Consider the following 21,467-nt stretch of genomic DNA (forward strand, 5'->3'; position numbering starts at 1 on the left):
TTGTATTTTTCCTCTCTGTCCGTCCTTTATCTCTTTCACCATTTTCCTTATTCGCTTTGTTCTTTACTTTTCCTGTTCAATTGGCTGTAATTTAAACCTTCACCCATCCACCCCTTCCCTCGGCCAGAATGCACAGCCCCCGTGGGTGGGAGCCTTCTGGTGCATCCACGATGACCAGATGACCTACCTCTACCTTCCCCAGGGGCTCCAGGCCATTGTTGGAGCTGCGTCTGCTGGGAGGAAACTTTGAGCTGTCTGATCCTGGTCCGGGCTCCCCTAACCCCGCAGCCCCGCTCTGGGCCCTGGCGGACTCTCAACGAGTCTCCGACCCATCATGACTCCCTCACAACATTCTCATTCACCAGTCTACTGACTGGGTTGGGGGATGCTTTCCAGAGTGCTGTGTGCCACCAAAACAAGTATGGAAAAGAGCCAATATGTGATACTAGGAAAGAAGACTTGGGTTCATTTTTCCCCTCCAGTGTGTGCACTTAGTCCCCAGCTGCCTTGGGTAGAATGGATCCTGTTCCACTCCCCTTCTCCACCCCAGGTACAGACTGAGTGGGCTGTGTGCTCTGCGCCATGGGCAGGTGGCCCTTTCCTTCCTGGGATGTGGTCTTTTAAGGTGGATTTCCCTTTCTAAACTGTCCTTCTTTGCCATTATCCACAGGACACATAGTATGACCTTTAGGTTTTTCGTCTCCCAGCCATTTTCTATGGAAAACCAACAGGATCGGGCCCTAATAGCCACCAGCACCTTTGAAGAATGGGATGCCTTTAGAGAAGCTTGATCTTGGAGGCCTCAGTGTGAGACCTTACAAAGCCAGGTAAGAGTACAGTCTAAGGAAGGGGTTTCCTACTGCCTTTTACCCTGTGGTGTGGGGTGGAGGGGTCAGCAGCACAATAACTACCACCACCACCCCAGTGAAGTCACTCTGTTCAGAGTTCACGAAGCACTTTCATATATCCCTGGTCTCATTCTGGTTCTTAAGCTGAACATGGCAAGCCAAGGATGGTGGTCCCCATTTTAAAAGGAGGAAATTCAGGCCCAGATGGGAGAGTGATGGCCCTGGGTCACCCAGAGTATCAGCAGCAGAGCTAGAGCAGGAACCTATTGTCACTACATAGTGTTGACTCCAGTTTCGACCGTCCCTGAGACTGAGATTAGTAATCAAATGTATTTTTTTGAACTGAAACTGGTTGTTTTCTGGGGACTGTAAAATATGATTAACTTTTTCTAGGCCTGAGTTTCACTTACTCTTCTTAATAGGATCTTTAGCACAGGAGACCTTTGCCCCCAATACGCACGCTTCTGAAGGACCTGACTTGTGGCAAACCCAAGGCAACATTTAAAATGGCAGCTGAGTCTCTGTGTTCTTGTCTTTAAGGTGGGCAGGGGCTGAGTCTTACTCTTCTCTGGTATTCACAACACCCTGCAATTCAGCTCAAAGTCAGGACGTGATTGACCCATGTCTCTGAGACCCAGAGAAGGGGTGCCATTTGCCTAAACCTTCTCAGAACTGTCATACTGGCATGAGAAAACTTGGCTGTGGGATTTCCTCATGAAAGTCCCTGCCTGTGCCTGGGGCTGAGAAAATAGCAGGAAAGGAATGAAATGGGTACCAGTGCAAAGCAAATAGCATAAGCTTTGGAGCCTGTAGACGTGGCTCTTAGTAAGGTCAGCCACCTCACAGTACTGCTCTGAGTAGTAAGTGAGCTAACAGAGTACCCCTGGCAGTGGGTTGGGGAGACGTGTGCAGTACCTCCTGGGGGATGGGGATGTCAGAGCAGGGAAGCTGGGGAGTCTGGAGCACGTTCAACCCATTCTGCTGCTTGAGTGCCAATCTTCACTGAGCCTCCTGTGGGCTAGGCTCCAGGGAAACATGAACAAGCCCAGGCCCTGCCCTATAGAAGCTCCTAATGTAACTGAGTAGTGAGTAGGCTCTGGATATCTGTTTGCCACAGCCACCTGGGATAAGAAGCTGGGTGAGCTGTTTGTTTCCATCAGTCTCCGCATTCACAGCTGACTCCCACTACATTCTGCCTCTGCCTGCCAGCTCTTTCCAGCTCTTTCCTCCTGTCCCCAGTGACATGGGCAGCCAATCAGGCTGATCTCAGAGCAGCCGTTCCAATGAAATCAAAGAAATGAGCTCAGGGGAGAGAGAAGCCGGTAGTCCTCCCCCACTGGGGTGCTGGGCTCACTTCCTCCTGAGGCAGTGGGGGAGGGGAGGGTGTTGTTCCAACTCAGAACAAAATGGAGCTTTTGGTTTCCTGTGTCACTTTTCATATCACTGACCTGCATCTCCCCACCCCCGCCCGTCGTGTGGTGAAGATATGGGCACCCCCTATGTTGAAGGAGAGGAAACTGGCCAGAGGAGACAGTTTTCCCTGAATCACAGAATAGGCCAGGGGAAGAAAGTCAAGCACCTAGGCACTACTCTCAGCCCCAAGAATGGCCCAGTGTCTATCAAGGCCCAGCTGAATGTTACCTTTTCTAAGTCTTTTCTGATTGCTTACTCTTCCTTACCTTTCTCCTGATGAAGTTAGTCTTCCATCCTCTGCATTTTGAGAGCAAGCCCCAGTGCAGCTTGAATCACCTGCCCACTTCCTGTGCCAGACAATAAGACTGCCCCCACCCCCAGGGTAGATATTGTCTCTTGCACCTCAGTGAACCAGGGCCTGGCAAAGCAGGCTTGTTGAAAGAATGATTGTAGAGAGCCCAGGCAGTTGGGAGCTGGGCAAGAACTGAACTGGGCTTATCTATGCCTATTCTCACAGACTTAGTTCTAGACCCATAGGAACCTCTCCAGCTTAAGAAATCCGGGGCATAGACCTATAGGTTTGTACCTATCAGGTGTTGGTCTTGCTTCTAGACAGATCTACAGAAGCAGGAATGTGGGCATCATCAGTGAAATCTGTACACCCAGCAGACAGGGCTGAGCCAGGGTCTTTTTTTTAGGTAGCACTAGGATAGCTGTGATCCATACTGCCCCTATAGTGAAAGGGTGGGAAGCTCTTCACAAAATATGGATTCCTTCAACAGGACTTGCTTCTCCAGCCCCTATCTGAGTTCCTCTGGAACTCCTATTTTCCCCCATGGGGTTGCTTTGGTCCTTGCTTAGAGAGATGGTGCTGTCAGGAAAGGTAGCAGTGAGGGTAGTGATCAAGGAGGGCCTGCTGATGATGGGATTTCTCTCTCGGCTCAGCTTCCGGCAGAGTTCCTCTATTTCGTCTTGCTGCTGATTAAAGGTGACCCCTTCGCCAATTTTTCTCCATCTCCTGGGAGGTAGCAGGAAATCAGCATCATGGTTGGGTTCAAGGCCACAGATGTGCCCCCTACTGCCACTGTGAAGTTCCTAGGGGCTGGCACAGCTGCCTGCATTGCAGATCTCATCACCTTTCCCCTGGATACTGCTAAAGTCCGGCTACAGGTGAGGGGATGAAGCCTGGGGATCCTAGTGTTGTCACTTCTGCGCCCTCCCCAAGATGCAGACTCCTTGAGGGCCCATGGGGTGTTTGGGACTGTAAACTTTGGAGCACAGAGCTGACAGAAGATAGGGAAGGCAACAACCTTATCTCTATGCCTGTCTCGGTCTTCCAGATCCAAGGAGAAAGGCAGGGGCCAATGCAGGCTGCAGCCAGCGTCAAGTACCGCGGCGTGCTGGGCACCATCCTGACCATGGTGCGCACCGAGGGTCCCCGCAGTCTGTACAATGGCTTGGTCGCCGGCCTGCAGCGCCAGATGAGCTTCGCTTCTGTTCGCATCGGCCTCTATGACTCTGTCAAGCAGTTCTACACCAAGGGCTCTGAGCGTGAGTGTGGAGCTAGGCCTTAGGCTTCTTGGCCTTTTCTTCTCAGTGACAGTTGCTCTTAGTTAATTTCACTGCATAGCTCCTTTAGGCTCCAAGGTCCCTAGGAGGATCAGAGGAATGGAAAACTAGAAGGGCCCTGATTCTGCTAACGATTCCTGAGCACTTGGACTGTGCCTGGCTCTGAGCAGGGCGTCCTCCCATGACAGTCCAGACAACCACCTTTAGAGTAGCTGGTACACCTACCTGTTACAGATGAGGATATTGAGGCTTGCCAGAAAGAAAGGACTTGGCCAACGGCAATAGTGGGAAGCTAGAAAATATACCCAGGGCTTAACTTCCAAGGCCAGCACTCTTCTGTTTTATTTCTTCAGCATGCCACACCCACCCCCTTTTTTACATATGTGGAAACTGAGAATCCGGATCAAAAGGTTGACTTTTCCCAAGATCACATGTCAGGGAGTGGGTCTAGGATGAGAACCCAAGTCTTATGTGTCCCAGCCCTTGGGAAAGCCACTTGGTTTTTACATTTGTTAAGTGGAAATGATTCTGGTTTCTTAGGGCTGTTGAGCAGGTTAAGTGAAGTAAATGAAAATATTTAATGTAAGAAAGTGTTGAGTCTCATTTTGTCCTACTCCTTGCTGTGTCCCAGTGCCTAGCAAGTAGTAGACAGAGTAATATTTTGTTTGATGCGAGGAGTTCTTAGAGCAAGAGCTGGTCTGGATCTTCTTCCCAAAAGGCAAGAGATTACAGTCACATGGTGTATTTGGTGAGGAGAGGCAGAAAATGGGTGGAGGCTCAATTGGCCAGACCCTCATGGTTCTCTCACAGATGCTGGCATCGGGAGCCGTCTCTTGGCAGGCAGCACCACAGGTGCCTTGGCTGTTGCTGTGGCCCAGCCCACGGATGTGGTAAAGGTTCGGTTCCAGGCTCAGGCCCGGGCTGGAGGTGGCCAGAGATACCAAAGCACTGTTGATGCCTACAAGACCATTGCCCGAAAGGAAGGGTTCCGGGGACTCTGGAAAGGTATGTACCAGGTGTTTGTTCTTCCCCTTCCACCTCCCCTATTTCCTGGCCTCACATAGGCACCCCTTCCTTCTATAGGGACTGCTCCCAATATTGCTCGTAATGCTATTGTCAACTGTGCTGAGCTGGTGACCTATGATCTCATCAAGGATGCCCTCCTGAAGGCCAACCTCATGACAGGTGAGTGAGGGTAAATGGTGCTGGGTCTTGACCTGATCCCAACCAAGGACTGGGTGTGGGAATCTGGTTGCACAAAGACCATGTCTTTTCATCCTGTTTCCCCTCTGTTTGTGGAGTGAGTTTCTCTCACTTCCCAACTGGGATGAAGCTTCTTCCACTTTGCACACTGAGGCAAGGTGGGCAAAATGACTCTTAAATTCTCAGGAGAGGTCCCAGCTGGAGTCTCTGTCTCTCTAAAACCACAAGATCCCAGCTACTTAATCTCTCTGCTTCTGGAGTGATGGTGTGAGGAGTCCTGACTCTCTCGCCTGCTCTTCCTCCTTGGCAGATGACCTTCCTTGCCACTTCACTTCTGCCTTCGGGGCAGGCTTCTGCACCACCATCATTGCCTCCCCTGTCGACGTGGTCAAGACGAGATATATGAACTCTGCCCCTAGCCAGTACAGCAGTGCTGGCCATTGTGCCCTCACCATGCTCCAGAAGGAGGGTCCCCAAGCCTTCTACAAAGGGTGAGCCTTATTGCCCCACCCAATTCCAGGCCTCCTATCACACAGAGAACTGAGTAACAATCAAGTGTCTAACTAGTTCTAATCATGGTCCTAGTATTTCACCAGCATTCTCTCATGCTCTTAACTCCTTCCTCCCCGAGGTGCTACCTACTTTATGGGTGTTAAAATGGAGACTCGCAGGGCATTCTTGAGCAAGTGGGTTGGATTGAATGCCAGGGCCCAGCATGGTAAGCAGGAGGTGGAGGTGCCGTGCCCCCTGTGACCTGTGTTTTATCCCCTCTAGGTTCATGCCGTCCTTCCTCCGTTTGGGTTCCTGGAACGTGGTGATGTTTGTCACCTATGAGCAGCTGAAACGGGCCCTCACGGCTGCCTGCACTTCCCGGGAGGCTCCCTTTTGAGCCTCTCCTGCTGCCTCCTTTGGCTTGGTTTCGGCTACAGCCAGGCCCTGCTTCCCTTTTCCTCATTTTCCCTCCCTACCCCCTTCTTTCCACTCCCATTCTCACCCCCTCCCTTCTCCCCACATCCTCATCCCTGCTCCATACCTCATGTCCCCATTGCCTCTCAGTCCTGGTGGAGTGGACCCCAGTTAACTCTGTGGCCTATCGCCAACCAGGATCACGTGCCTTCAGTCCCTTGAAAAGTTCAGCCCAATTCTTCATCTTGTCCCCAAGCCCAGTCCAATCAGTACGTTACCCATAAAACAAGCTCAACCGTGATGTCTCCTCCCTCTTTCATAGCTGTTACCAGAGGTCTTAGTCTAATGGGCCCTTTTGGTACCTGGTAGGCAGGGGAGGAGCCACCTGACTTAGAAAGGGGCTTATGAGACCCACCTTCTCCACCTCCAGTGTACACTCTGGGGCCCATGGAGGTCATCTAGTCCATTTCTCTTTCTAAACCAGGCCCAAGGCTAAGGTGGGAAGTAAAGGAACATCCCAGAGTCACAATGGGCTTTTACTCAACCAATGCCTGGTACTCTGCATGACTTTCCAACCCCCGTGCTGGCCCCAGGCCAGTTTATCTGCAAAATGAGTGTTCCTATCGGCCCTACATCACATACGCTTCTTGGAAGATTGAGAGGAACTTGGGAATCTTAGATGCTGTGGGCTTATTTTATTTTACAAATGAGAAACCTACCTCTCCCCAAAGTTTGAGACCTACTGAGGGCAAATCTGGCTGCCTTCCATTCTCCAGAGTCCCAGCCTTAGGTAGTTTTGCTCCCCTGGGAGGGCAAGCTGCAGGGCAAACATCTGACCTTAGCCTAAGGGTGCTTTACACGTAGAGTCTCACCCTCTCCCAGGGTTCGTGATCCCAGGGAGGTGATGACAAGCCAAGATTTAGGCTGTACAGTTGTGTCAGCCTCCCTGACTCTTTTCCTACCACTTATCTTCAGAGGCAGAAAAGCAGATCCCCAACTTCTGTTTCAAGAGGTTGGGGACTCTTTGAGGTCCCAGAATCCTGAGATATCTCGTGCAGGGCTAGGCCCTTAGAATTAAGTATCCAGGCCCATTTTATAGATGTCTAAAGAAGCTGAGGGCTGAGACAGGTCATACAGGCGAGGACAAAGGATGTCAGCATCTGATCAGGGACTGGACCTCCCTTTCCCCCACCCCACCATGGACTTTCCCCAGGGACCAGTGTTGGGGTCCTTTGGGAATCCTGTTGGGCAGTGGGGCTGAGAACACAACCTTCCTCTTTTACAGCAGCTGATGCCACTGCTCCTTCCCCATTGGTCAGAGCTGGAGACTAGGCCCTTTAGTGCCTGGGCAAGGGGTCCAGAATATTAGATGTGTTCTCGGAGAAGCAAAGAGGGCCCAGTTTCTGACAAATTGAGCTGACATATAGTCTCCAAGAGGGACAGAGTTGGGCACCATGAGTCAAGCCAGGATGAAAGTGGCAGGCAGCTCCTCCAGGCTGTTCTCTGCTGGACTGCAGGGAGTCAGTGTAGGGGAGGACCCAGTTACTGTGCCATATGTACCTTAATTCCACGTTAATCCTGTGAGGCAGGCTATTGTTTTGCACCAGAGGAAACTGAGGGGCAATTTGTTGCTCTGGGCATGGCAGGTGGTTCATTCGCCATCCTGTATTCCAAACACTGGCATGGACATGAGTCCACCAGATTTCCCAGTTCTGGGCACAATCCTGGAACAGTGAGCTGGGAAAAGTGCTAGGAATCTCTGGACACTGTAACTAGCCTTAGTAACTAGTCTGTCCTTAATGACTATAAACTGGACATATAAGCCCTGCTTTGCCTGACAAAATAGCCCTGAAGATCACTGTGGTAATAGAAATTTCATAAAGGTCTTAAGATTCTCACCATGGAAAAGGAGTAGGCTTCCTGCTGGCCCAGAGGAAACCTAGAGTGCTGAGTTTCACAACAGAGGCCCCATACTCCCTCACCTAGTTGTTGCTCAAAACAGTAGCTACCTCCCCCCATCACCACCTAGGTCCTGTTTCAGAGGACACAGCTTCACTCATCCATTTTGTACAAGGCCTTGCAAGATAGTGGTTGTGCTCTACAAATAATCAGGTGAAGGGATTTGCCTGAGAGCGCACAGCTGTTAAGTAGCACACCCCAAGGCCACCCTCAATGATTGCTGAGGTGCTCCCTAGACCCCTAGTCCAGATACTACATCTCAGGCTGCTGTTACTGCTGATAGTACTGCATTCTCTGTTGGATTACAAATGACTGAGCTCCCGTTGATAAAAAAATCCTTATGCTACTATGTTTGAATGGGGAATCCAAGCATGTAGGTATCATGGAGACTTTTTCCGGCACCTCTGAAGTCTTAAAAGTGGCTACCTATTCTGTCATAAGATTGGACCTGTCCTATCCCAAATCCAGACTCAGGAGTCTCTCTTGGCACAGAAGAGATGTACACCATGATGTTACTGATGGAAAGTAGATTGGGGAGGCAGGTGCATTCTGTACAGGCTCAGCTGGGCCTAGATGCTGGGACTCCAGCAGATCGCATCAGCAGCAATGCTGTAACCTTGAGATCGAAGCCAGTTCACCAAGCACTTTCACACCAATGACTTAGTCCTCACAAGCAGCATGAGGGGGGTTATGAGCTCTGCTTTACCAACAAGACAGGCAGTAACATCCAAGGGCTCAGTGGCAAGGCTGGAGCAGAATTTGGGTCTGCTTCCCAGACCACACTACTTAGGGACAGCCCAAGACCCACCACACAGACGAGGGAGCTGAAGGTGGCACGGCAGAAAGCAAAGCCATTTCCAGCACTTGTCCCCTTCGTGCTGCCTTCCTAAGCAGGGTGGGGCTGTGGTTCTGATGACAGCTTAGCCACTGGGCCCTGTGTGATCTGAGACAAGTGTTTTGTGTTTCAGTTTTCCTGAGTATAATGTGACAGTATCATACTGTAGAGACTGCCCCTTCTAGAGGTCATGGGTCATGAGAATCAGCAGAGCTGGAGACCCTCAGTCTACACAGTGCTGCCCACGCTGTCCAGGTGGGAGGTACAGAGTCTCTAAATCCTCAAGGACCCTGGCCATGCCCACAAAGCCCGGACAGGGACCCAAGTCTTTGGTTTCCCTCTGCTCCACAAGAAGGGCTATATGAAGCTCCTCTTCCAACACACTCTGGGGTGTATGTAGCTGGAGGATAGGAAATAAATCTTTATTGTGTCAGTTTAAAAGCCTCATGCCATCCACACGTCACAGGTAGGAGTGCAGTAAGGCCCAGCTAGCCTTCTCCCCCGACTCCAGCCCTGAGCCCACCACTTATGTCAGCAGTGCCTGGCGCAGCATCTGCTTCTTCTGGGGTGTGAGGCGAGTGGGGAACTGGATGTCAAAGAAAATGAAGAGGTCCCCCTTCTTGGTGGGGTCTTCAGGCAATGGCATCCCCTCACCTGGCACCTTCTTGAAATACTTGGGACTGAAACAGGAAAGGATAAGAAAAGGGAGCTTAGAGTGCACCCCAGAGCAGCACCTCGACAGATTCCATGCCACTCTGCTCAGGTCACCTCAGGCACAGAGCAGTCACTACAACATCCACCATGGGTGGCTTTTCTCAGCCAGAACTGGGTGGGAGGAGAATGTAGATTGGCTTACTACAGGCAGCTTGCTCCCTGAAAACCCATTTATGCTGATCTCTGGAGGATGACTCCAGAAATCTCCTTTTAGATATAGGAAACAGGGCACAGAGGGAAGGTAAGCGAGCAGACCCTGGGTTCAGGTGGGCTGCTGAGCAAAGCTTCCAATGCAGAGGGCCTTTCTTGGTAAAGGAGTGAGTGGAATCAACTCAAAGCTCTACTGAGAGGTCTTGGAGGATGGGAGATGAAGGCAATAACAATTACCTAACATTGGGGGCCTCTAGCCTCTACGGTGGCTTTGTGCAAGTTAGAAAATGGCACTCCATTTGCCAGATGCAATCCACAGCTCGGGCAGAGTGGGAACTGGATTTCTGTCCTCTCTCTCCCCCTTGTGCTGGGTGCGATGCAACCTGAACAACTGTACTAGGCCAACCTGTCTGATACCTCCTCTAAGGCCCAGGCCAGCCCTTCTGCCTATTGGGTCTCAAGCAGATGGACTCACTGGATAATGTCATTGATGGGGATGTTGAGAAGCCGGTCATCTAGGGTCTTCACCTCCACGGTGCAGCAGGTCAGAGCCTAGGGGACATTGAGGCCAAAGGTGGGAGTGGGGAAGGTCCCCATGGCCATTCTGTTTAGAAGGCATTTTATGATCCTCTTCAGCGCTAGGCCCTGAGCTGGGCCTCAGGAGACAAAATGATGGTCAAGAACTAACAGGTGAGTGAGCCAGGCAATTACCTGCCCTCGAGCTCACGATCTGGTGGGTAAGACTGACATTGGCATGTGTTCTGATAGAAGGAAGTAAAGGGGTCAATGGGAGCCAAGGAGAGGCCCCCAAGCTGTTCTGAGGTGGGACAGGAGGGCTGGCTACACAATGCTGGTAGTAGTTGATGAGGGTCTTAAAGGTTGAGGGGAGCTTAACAGTTAGACTAGGTTGGTAGACAGCACGCTAGGTAGAGGGCCCAGCATAAAAAAAAATAGAACGGAGGTGTGAAATGTACCAAATGGGCAGGAGTTCTACGTGGTGCAGTGACTGGCGTGCAGGGATGAAATCAGGAGGGTCCAGATTACAGAAGGCCTCGAATGCCATGCAAAGATGTTTATACAGGAGTGTGGAATGGGCGGATGAGTGCGTGGAAAGAGCCCTGTCGACAAGAGCCTGGAGGAGAGAAGCAGGAAGGCGGGAGGACCACTGAGGAGGCAGCTGCATAAGTCCAGATGCTCGGGCATGGATGGCAGGGATGAACAGAAGTGGACCAAGTGAAGAGAGATTTAAAGGTGGAATTGACAGGATTTAGTGACCAACTGCAGGTGAGGTCAGGGAGGAGAGTCAAAGTCTAGTCTGGTGCCCAGTTTCTTGCTTAGATTATGAGGGTGTGGAGGGGCCGCTCACACTCGGGAAAAAGACAGCATCTTTGTGGCACTCATCACATTCTGAAGGCCTGTACCATGCCCTGGGGTGAGTGGAGAGTGAGATGCTGCTTGCCTTAGGGCCTCCCATGGGGTGGGCGGAGACGGGGGTGGGGGTAGGGGGACAGGGGGAAGAGCGGGGTTCACTCTACTCCGCTCACTCCCTCCTCTTCCATTTTAGCCACTCACCTTGCCCAAAGGGATGGGCTTCACATAAAAGAGGTTGTCATTCTCCCTGCGGAAGTAAGGGTGTAGCTTCTCCTTTACGATGAAGATGATGTCAGCTGGGATAATGTTAGGCCCCTGGGCAAAGGAGGCCAAAGGGTGACAAAGGCTAAATGGCTGTATGACCTCGACCAAGTTCCTGCCTTGACTGGTCTCCATGTCTTTATCTGAACAATGAGATCAGACCAGATTTTCTGGAAAGGCCTTTTCTGTTTGACTCCATAGCCCCTCCTCTGGGAAGACTACCCAGTTGAATCCTGCACCCCATCACCCAACCCAGTACTTCTCTTCTACTGAACATTCCCCAATAGACGTTCTCAGCTGGAGGGGGACCGAGGCTTCCTTAGACGGTGGGTGGAACACTGAACTGGGTATTCTGCAAAGTCTCTGTCCTGCCAAGCTTCACCAAATCACCAAAACACTGCTGAGGTCTCTTTGGGCACTAGGACAGAAGAATCAGACTGGCCCCATCCCCCAAGGAGCCCCCAGGCTGGAAGGGGGAACAGACACAATGTGAATCCTCAAGACTGCGATAAAAGGAATCCAGTGGCAGGAGCTCAGAGGTCACGGAAGGCTCCCCTAAGGGAGAGCATTGGAGCTAGGTCTCGAAGGGTTTTTTTTTTTTGGGGGGGGGGAGGGAATAGATGTTTTCTATGTGGGAAAAGGAGCAAGAATTATCAGCAGAGAAATTAATCTCTCTCAGCTCTGCGGACACCATCACTGCCTTGGACAATAATTTTATATTTTTATTTAAATAAATATTTAAAATTATTAATACATGGTTTCTGAGTAGATCCTATAGTTGGACTTTACTTAGAGAAACACTGAAGAAAATTATGCACTGGAGTTAAGACTGGGTTCTCCATCCAGCTCTTGTGCTCTTGCCTTGGTCAAGGCCACCCTCAATCCAGACCTCAGTTCCCCACTCTGCAAAATGGGGAGAACCCCTGGGCTGCCCACTCACAGAGGCGTTGTGAGGCCCTGTCCCTTGGAAGGCACATTAGGGATCATCTCATCCACTCTGCAGACTGGTCTTCCTGCCAGACTAGGGATCACGAGGGCAGGAAAAAGCATTGCCTCCTTCCTCTCCGTCTTCCCACCACATGACCCTGGGTAACTGACCCTGGGACTGACATTATTCAGCTTCCCTCCCTCTTACCTGGTCCCCTTCCTTCTCAAAGGTGATCCGTGTGCCCTGCCTCCAACCAGGCTTCACATCGATCGTGAGGATCTTGTCCTTGATGGTTGAGGAGTACCCATCCTCGTTCATCACCTGCAGCAGGGTGGCGCGTGAGAGATGTGGGAAGCCACAAAGGTCAACACGACTGAGCCTCACCTGAAGCATTTTCCTATGTCGCCCATCCATTCCCCAGTCACAAGCCCAGATGGGTGACTTCTGTGGAAAGTATGACCACGGCTGGCATCTCCTCTGCAGGGCAAAGGTTTGAGGGAGGTTTATTCATGTGCTAGCATAAGACTGGGCCGTGGGACTGAGGGTCTTCCTCAACCAGTCCCCACGGGGGCTGTCTCACAGCACACCCTCTATTTCCACACTGTTCCTTCTTACTCCTGGGTCATACACCCCAGAGAAATCCTGGAGGCGATGCCTGGTGACTCCCAGAGGGCAGAATTCACTGGAGAATTCAGAGCCTTCCCACTTCCCAAAGGGGTGTGGCTAAACTGAGAAGGAAAAGATCCTGTCCCAGTTAGAAATGTTGCGGAGGAAATTCCTGCACTAGGAAGGAACCGGGCTAATACCCCCAGTTGCTGCTTCCAAACTTCACACTCTAGAATTCTGCAGTTCTAGGTCTCCGAATCTAAGATTGCATGATTCCACCAGAGACTATATCTGAGATCTCTAATTAGAGTCAGGGACGGGTGACTAATATGGTTGGAAGGGACAGGTGGTGGCTCCCAGCAGAAGCAAACCAAGTACTCACCCTGCGGGAGATCTTGATTTTCTTGGTGCAGCCAAAATATAAGTCCTCCAGGGATAGGTAGAGGTCTCGTTCTATTGGGGGATCCTGTTTCCTGACCCCTCGGCCCCGAAGTCCTCCAAAGTTCAAATCCACCTCATTTCCCTTTTCATCAAAAAACTCTGTGGGAGATGGGGAGAGGAGAGGAGTAAGAGAAATTACGTCTAGAGACTTGGATTGATAGACACTCCCCACCCCACCACACCCCTACCCCTTTAGTCTCCAAGCACTATACCTAGCATCCCATTCCCACCTCAAAGACTCAGACTATTTAGTCAGGCCAAGAAGGTTCATCCCTTGCCATTCCGCATTGTTTCACCTCCCACTTTGGATACTGCTCCCCTTCCCCCCCTCCCACACACACACACTTTCCTGACTTCCCCCACAGCTTGGTGAAGCTCCCCTAACCCTGGCTGCCTCAGGAGAGGAGTGCCCTCTGGTGGCAGTACTTGGTAGTGCCAAAATTGACTCAAGCCGTTCACTTTTGGAGTGGAGGATCCTAGTATGCTAATCCTCCTTACCTTTCCCCAGGTTCCAGTTCCCCTCACTGTCTATCCCTGCCCAAGACCACTAGAAATCCCAAATTCAAGTTTCTATAAAGTCAGCAACTGATATAGGGGCGGGGCAGGGTTGGTCCCTAACAAATTTGAGAGGTCACCAGCATATCCCCAACTCCTCTTTCCTCAACTTCTTTTGCCCCTGCCAAGCTCTATACTCATAAACCCTCTTGCTGCCCTACCCTTCCATCCAAGTGAAGAGAGAGAGCCCCTGACCTTTGATGTGCTGTGAAATCTTTTGGGCTTCAGTTTCTCTGTCTGTGAGATGGAGTAATAGTGCCTGACCTTTCTTCTACCATTAGGATTAGATAACAAGATGATAAAAAAACAAGAGCTAAAACTTGCTAAGAGCTTACTATGTGGCAGGTGCTGTTTTCAGTTCATTCCGTTATTATCTCATTGGCTCAGAAGCCAAACAAAACTCTCACAGCCCCTCAGCTAGTAAGTAGTAGAGCTGGAATCTTAACCCAGGATGATTTGACTACATAATCTGTGCCCTTAACCACTACGATGTACTGCTAGATGTGAAATCCTTTGTAGAGTGAGTAGTTGTTATCATTATAAGATTTCCTGTACTCTGCCTCTCATGGTTAGTGCCATGGAATGAACTTTGCAGGCTAGAATGGAGCGATGACCTTAGGCTGGGGAGGGCTAGGCGACATCATGCTATGTCCCCTTAAGATATGATGGGTAATCAAGGGGCCTGTGAATTGCCTGGTCCCCTCGGCATTGCCAAATTTATTTGTTTACCCAGCATCCATGTCGTGCCAGGTCTTAGACACCCCAATAGCCAGATCACAGGAAGCCAAGCCCCTTGACTCTGCAGGGAAATGGGACACAAGGACCCCTAAGGTATATCACTATAGCAGTATAGCATAACCTGAGAGACCCCCAAACCCTGAGCTTAACCTTCCCTAAAGAGCGATGCCCCAATATGCTTTGGTTTGGCTCCTCCGAGCGGTCTCTTTTTCATGCACTGAGAGAGATAGATCCACTCTGCAGCATTTTTCTGACTGCAAAGCCTAGTTTCATAAACATTATCTGATTTAATAATAACCTGTGAGCAAAGGACTATTACAGCCATTTAACAGTGAGGAAGCTGAGGTTTCAGAGAGGTTAAGAGATTTGCCCAGGATCACACAGCTCATAAGTGGCAGCACATAGATTTAAAACAGGCCCTTTAACTCCAGGTTCCTTGCTTTTCTCAGTGTCACATGGAATTTATAAACTCCGCTTCCTCTGGCAGACAGGTGAAGGCAATGCACAGTGGGAAGGGTCTCTAAGGTGGGCCCACTTATGACAATAACATGGAAAAGAGGAAGAGAGGACTTTTGAAATGCAGAAAGGCTGTAGTATAGTATGGAAGAAGGGGCTGGGGGGAGCCAGGCAGTAAAAATCTAGACTCTCTTGAGTTTCATAACTAGAGCCAGGAAGACAGGTCTGAGTATTAAATGTTCTTGCAAGATGATTTGAGCCTCAGAAATCAACTCCTTGCCAGTCTATCTGGGACCTGGGATCACCCACCCATCCATCCATGTACTCATCTGACTAACACACACCTGTAAAATAAAATCTTATGCAGCCATTAAGATGAATAAAGTAGATCTATATTATATATATATATATATATATATATATATATAATCACACACACACACATATATATACATATATAAAATAAGTGAACAAACTGGTGTGTACAATGTGGTCTCATTTCCTTAATGAAATAAAAGGCTTATGTAAAAATAAATATATGCTCACAAATGCATGAAATATTTCCAGAATAATACGTAAAATGTTAACAGTGAGTGGCTGCTTCTGAGGAAGGAATTTATTTCTTCCTCAATAAAATTCTTTATATTTTTTTACCATGTAATATATACACAATTTAAAAATAAAAAACTACTATAAGAAAAGCATCTTTACAGCTACGTCCTTTCCCAGTAAGGCAAAGTGGTATATAGGACCTCTCACCATCAAAGGGGTTGTCTCCTCCGAAGAACTCATGGAAAACCTTTTCAGGGTTGCCGTGGAAGACATAACCAGTTGTCCATGGGGTCTGGGATCCAAACTCCAGAGGAATCCCGCCTTTCAGACCCTCCTCTCCAAACTTGTCATAGATGCCTCTCTTCACAGCTGTGGATATATGTCGCCATGAGGAGGGGTCCAGTCTTGGGGGGCTAAGATAGCTGGAATACTGGGAAGGAGGAGGCCATGGGGAAGAGCATGGGGCAAAATCAGACTTATTTCTAAAGTGTCTGTTGTCTGGCAGTCTTTGGAGGAGACCCTAGAAGTTAGAGATTTCTTTGTGGGTGGACTTAGGTATGCCCCCATAGCCCCGAGGAGAGATGGGAGAAGACTGAGACTTGCTTGGGGAGGCGTGGGGACTGGAGTAGAAACAGAGAGACTGAGGGTCTTCTGGGATTTAGCCTAACTCAGTCATCATAGCTGCTATCTTATCTAGGGGTAAATAGAATCTTAGACCTTTGATATTTTAGAATCTAAGAATTCTAGAGCTTCCAAATTTTGGAGTTTAAAGTCCTGAAAACTTGGTGCTGGAAAAATCTTAGTGATCTGGCCAGTCTCCTGCACACTATCTCTGATTACAGTTTCCAGGACAAGCTTAGGGAAACCCACGAGGGCGCTGCTCCAGGCAGGGGCAAAGAATCACTTTTCCCACTCTTTTGGTTTCTATAGGGAGAGAGCTCCTAATTACCGGTCTCTTTCTGCCCCCTTTATATGCATATCGTCCTCAGGGAAATAGAGATGTAGCACCTTGGTAAATCTGGGAAGAATAATCTGGGTCTCAGCCTTATCATTCTTCCCTTGGCAACAAGCATTGCAGGGGATGGTGGGGCGTGGGAGGTGTGCCTTTCATTTGCCCTGATGAGACTGGGTAAGCACATTAGCCTAATCTGGAGACTTCCCACGCCATGTCCTCCACCTTAGCTTGCATTTACTGAGGAAGGCAATGCTTCATTCTCTTTCTCGGTTTGTTTTGATTCTGCTTACTTTATGTAAGGGCCGCTCAGAAAGCCTAACACTCAGAGACTTAAAGAATGATCTTAATGCAGAGGTGGGACAGGGGAGATGTCCTGGAGTCACTCCTCCACTCACTCACGGTCGCTCAGCACGTCGTACGCCTCTGCTATTTGCTTGAATATCTCTACTGAGGATGGCTCAATGGACTTCAATGGGTGGTTCTTAAGGGCAAGTTTCCGGTACCTTGAAGAGGGAAAGTTAATATGAGTCACAAAAGCTCACATGTTCCTGAGTGCTGACCATGGTTCAGAGCTGGCTCTATTATCTGTTACCTGGTGGCCTCTCGGAGCTTTGATGTTCCCAGCTGTGATGGTCAGGGAGGCACATTGCTCAGATTCCCTTGGAGAGAACCCAGTTTAGGGAGCATGGCTGACTGACAGCTCCAGCAGCTGCCGCCTGGTCATTTGTGCTGAGGCTGCACACCTCCCCCACTCCCACCCTAGCCGTTCCCAACCAATGCCTAAGAGTGCTGGGGATATTAGTGGTGGCTCAGCCCTGCAGGACACAGGACACTCCCAAGATACAACCTCTGCTTGAGGACTCCCCATCAGCCTGGCTGAAATTTCTCCAGACCATGATGCAGCCCTCCCTCCTCAACCCTTCTCTCCTTCTCTCCTTACACACGTGTCAGACCTGCACTGTGGTCTGAAGGCTCTCCCTGCATACTCCTGCTCCCCCTTCGCCCCTACAAGTGTTCCCCCAATATATTTCTTGCACATCTAATCCCACCTTGATGTCTGAACCTACACACAGTCTTCTTAGGAAGATTAGATAAAAGAAGGTGTCAGAGGGCCTGGGACAGAAAGGCACTCAGTGCATGACAGGTCCTTGCACTGTCTCCCATCTCTGTGCTCATTCTTTTCCCCACTTCTGTATCCGCCCAATCCTACCACTCAGTGACTCGATGCCTACAGTATCTGAGAACCTATCATCAGTGTCCGAGGAGGAAAAAGGTGGCATGAACTAAGTGATTTATGGAGAGTTTAATGAGGGACCACTCACCGAGGTGTTGGAAGTGGGTGGGAAACCACAGGGACAGGGCAGTACCAGAGGCCAGGAGTCCTGAGGCACCCTAACCACTCCTGAGTCTACAGGGGTGAGAGGAGGGAGAGGGTACAGGAATTCCCCAGGAGAGGGTGTAGCAGGGTCCTTGGCAAGAGTTGTAACCTTCAGTTAAGGGACATAGCCAACCTCACAGGAAGGGAGCTGGCAATGAATATCCCAGACCCACTCTCCTCTCTCCCGATCTCCTGCCTCGGTTCCCTTTAACAAAATACATTAAGCCTAAGGGCCAGGAAGTCTATGCAGTTCAGATAGGTCAGCCTCCAGAGCAGAGAGCAGAGTGCAGAACAGCAGGGAGAGGGTCCGGAGGAGCAAAGGGAGGCTTGGGCACTGCCTCCTACGTTGTTCAGCACAAATTCGACCCCACATGCTCTCCACTCAGTCGGAGCGCAGCTCCTGGAAGAGCTCACACCTTCCATGGTGCTGTCCCCAGAGTTCCGCCACCTCTCACTCCACACACTCTCTACAGACAAGCTCGTTGATCCCACGGCTCTGACCACCACCTACTCACTGACAACCCCTAAATCTCCGTCGCAAACCAGGTTCCTTCTTTGAACTTCAGACCCTATCCAGCTGCCCATTTGGAATCTCCTCTCCAATGTCCCATGGGCCCCACAGACTCAATGAGCCCAAACATAAACACATTTTCATTCCCTAATCCGCGACCCCTCACCCCCCGCTTTGTCCAGGCACTGCAGCTGGAAAGCTGAGTATTTAATGGACTCCAAGTTCTTCATCCCCTCCACCCCCATCCCGTCATCATTAAGACATGTCAATTTTTCCTTCTAAGTAAAGTTCTATTTTTCCTGCTTCTTCATCCCTACAAATAGTGCAGAACCATTTCTTCCCTGATTCTGCTTTTCCCTGCTCCAAACCATTCTGTGTGCTGTCCTGGGTTTGCTCTCTCTCTCTTTTTAAATTGTTGCTTCTAAAATGCTCCCTGACTTCGTCATTCTCCTGCCTAGGTCCTTCATTGGTTCACCCTTTGTCTTCAGCACAAAATCCAAACTTTTCTAAAATTCAAGCCCCTGCTTCTCTCTCTGGCATCCTGACTCACAACTCTCTCTCCCTTTTCCCTTAACCTATCCTGCCCAGACTCCCTACAGTGTGTTGCTCATGCCTTTGACATTCTACTCCTGTACCTATAACACTCACCCATTTCTAGCCCCTCTTGTCTCCTCCTGGCAAATTTTTATTCATTCTTCAAAATTCAGCTCCGGGGTCATCTCCAGGACACGTCCCCTGACTGCAGCCTTTATTGTAATTAGACTCCTCTTCTCCTACCCAATGCCTTTGATCCCAGTACTTAGCACACGGTGCTTCAATTGTTTATTGACTGGTCTGTCTCTCTCACTAGCCCATGAGTCCTTGAGTTGCTGTGTCCAGTTCTCTGTGTCTATCGCCGAGCAGCAGTGAGTAAATGAATCATGGGAACTAACTGTCTCACAAAGCAGCCCATCTCATTGTGGGACCACTGTGACTTTTAGGCAACACTTCCTCTTGGTGAGCTGGGTCCGCTGTCCTGTGACTGCCTCCATCCACAAGGATACAGGCTTGGCCCTTGGCCTTACAGAGAGAATCTGCTCTGTCTACAATGAGAAGCTTGAAGACAATTGTCACAACCTTCCTGAGACTTCTAAACCAGCCCTCGTCAATTACAGAGGTCGCAGTCAGTTACAAGGGGAATTGCAAGTAAATTCTATCAATGAGTAAAAGTAAAGACATTTGAGAAGAGTTCAGGTTTTCATATAACTTGAGTGGTTTTAAAGTTCTCCCTGCAGTAATATCACTCTCATGCACCTGCTGGGAAGTGGAGTCACAGCATTGAAGTGGCAGCCTATAGCGAATTAGTGATACTCAGGAAGTCAATAGCCAAGTGCTTATGAATCTTTGTTACATGAATTCAGCTTTTTTTTGCAGGGGGAGGGTCAAAAATTTAAATATTCCCATGAGAGAGTGTGTTATACATGTGACTCATCTCTTAAAAGCTACTGCAAGGGAAAAGGGTTAAGCACTGTTGTTTGAAACATATGCAGTTCTTTTAATCACTCTTTACATGAAATGGTTTCAAATGCAAATAATTGCTGGGCATTTTTAAGCTCATTATCTCATATAATCCCATTTCAATATCATAACAAACCTTATTTATTTATCATATTTATTTATTTATTTACAGGTGGAAAAACTAAGGCTCAGAGAGGTTAAGTAATTTGCCCATGTCACACAGCCAGGAGATAGGAGAACCCGGATTCAGACTTTGGTCTTTTAAATGCTTAAGTTGAGCTTATCTTTCTGCATTCCAACTGCCCCTCCTCCTTGTGACACTTTTCTAGATGGGTCCCACTGGCCAATGAGATGCTCTGAACAGTGGGTGACATCACACACTGTCCTAAATTGTTCTCTAATTGTTTCGTGAGTTTGTGTTTGGTTTCTCTAACCACACTGTAGTCTCTCTCCACTTACCCCAGGTAGATCCCCTACAGGAGCTGCCATATGGTAGGTAATTATAGTAGGCATGGTGTCTTAATATTGACTCTCCTGTTTACTAGGCAGGTGGCCTTGGCACCTACCTCTCAGGATTTCTGTGAGAATTAAATGAAATAATGATAGAAGTTCCTCAGAATGGCATCTGTACAGTACAATAAATATAGCTATTATCACCGCCCAACCTTAACTGATTGAATTATCCTAGATTCCTTCCTTCTTCTTTACCCTCCAATGAGCCAATTAATTGCCAAGTCCATTCTCTCCCCTCTCGCAAGTCCACTGCCCTATTTCAAGCCTCATCTTTTGCCTTGATTATCAGGACAGTCTCTGAAGGGATCTCTCTCCTTCCAACATAAGCTTCCACAGTGCCAGTACTTCCCCTTTTGTAGCACTCATCACACCTGTGACTTATTGAACACCTATATTCACCAAAAAAATTAAGTTCCATTTCTGTAAAAGTCGTATCTCCAGCTGCTAAGATTGTACCTAACCCATAAGGTAGTTGCTCATTAAATGTTTGTCCAAACTTTTTTAAAGAAAAATTGTGCTGACTCCTGCCCTGAGCTTTCTTAGAAATGGACCACAGTCTTCAAGACTTGATACAGTTTATTCAATACCCAAATCCCATGTGACAACCAAAAATAAATTTGTAACACATGCATCTGGCTAGGTCACTCTCTTGTTCGAAATCCTTTGGTTCTCCATAATAGTCAGGATAAAATTCAAATGCCTCCTTTGTCCCCATTTCTTTGCTAGGAAAACCAGGGAACCCAAGAGAGGAGACAGGGTAAAGGGTGACAGACTGGGAACCCCGACCTAGTCCAAAGCCAGGATGTAGGTGTACAAGAGAAGGAACAAGGTTTACCTTGCCTGCCCTAAAATGCGCAGGAAAGCTCAGTTTGGAAGAAATGAAGGTGAGGCCTGCCCCAGCATACCCCTAAGGCCCCAACTTACGCCCTCTTGATCTGGGCATCCTCTGAATTACGAGTGATGTGGAGTATAGAGTAATAATCCTGGCCCATGGTTGGTTGGCAGTCAGCCGGTAGATAGTCCTGATTCCAGCAGGACTGTTAGTCTGTGTTCCTTGGTTACTCCTGACAACCACACAGGGGCACTCTGGGAGTTGTAGTCATAAGCA

At 49.2% G+C, this 21,467-nt stretch overlaps 2 protein-coding genes across 2 annotated transcripts; one reads left to right on the forward strand and one right to left on the reverse strand.

The window, feature by feature from the left end:
• Window positions 1-668: 668 nt before the first annotated feature.
• UCP2 (uncoupling protein 2) lies at window positions 669-6,240 on the forward strand. The gene is made up of 7 exons (XM_016161450.2): window positions 669-827; window positions 3,207-3,431; window positions 3,602-3,812; window positions 4,641-4,835; window positions 4,914-5,015; window positions 5,344-5,524; window positions 5,808-6,240. Exons 2-7 carry the CDS (start codon window positions 3,306-3,308, stop codon window positions 5,920-5,922), a joined length of 930 nt encoding a protein of 309 aa, XP_016016936.1. The 5' UTR covers window positions 669-827; window positions 3,207-3,305; the 3' UTR covers window positions 5,923-6,240.
• A 2,899-nt stretch (window positions 6,241-9,139) lies between these two features.
• Window positions 9,140-21,426, reverse strand: DNAJB13 (DnaJ heat shock protein family (Hsp40) member B13). The gene is made up of 8 exons (XM_016161447.2): window positions 21,284-21,426; window positions 16,860-16,963; window positions 15,713-15,874; window positions 13,146-13,303; window positions 12,365-12,478; window positions 11,170-11,283; window positions 10,073-10,149; window positions 9,140-9,413 (listed from the first exon to the last, which is right to left on the reverse strand). Exons 1-8 carry the CDS (start codon window positions 21,349-21,351, stop codon window positions 9,260-9,262), a joined length of 951 nt encoding a protein of 316 aa, XP_016016933.1. The 5' UTR covers window positions 21,352-21,426; the 3' UTR covers window positions 9,140-9,259.
• Window positions 21,427-21,467: the final 41 nt, after the last annotated feature.

Source organism: Rousettus aegyptiacus, unplaced genomic scaffold, assembly GCF_014176215.1.
Source record: "Rousettus aegyptiacus isolate mRouAeg1 unplaced genomic scaffold, mRouAeg1.p scaffold_m13_p_5, whole genome shotgun sequence".
NCBI lineage: Eukaryota > Metazoa > Chordata > Mammalia > Chiroptera > Pteropodidae > Rousettus > Rousettus aegyptiacus.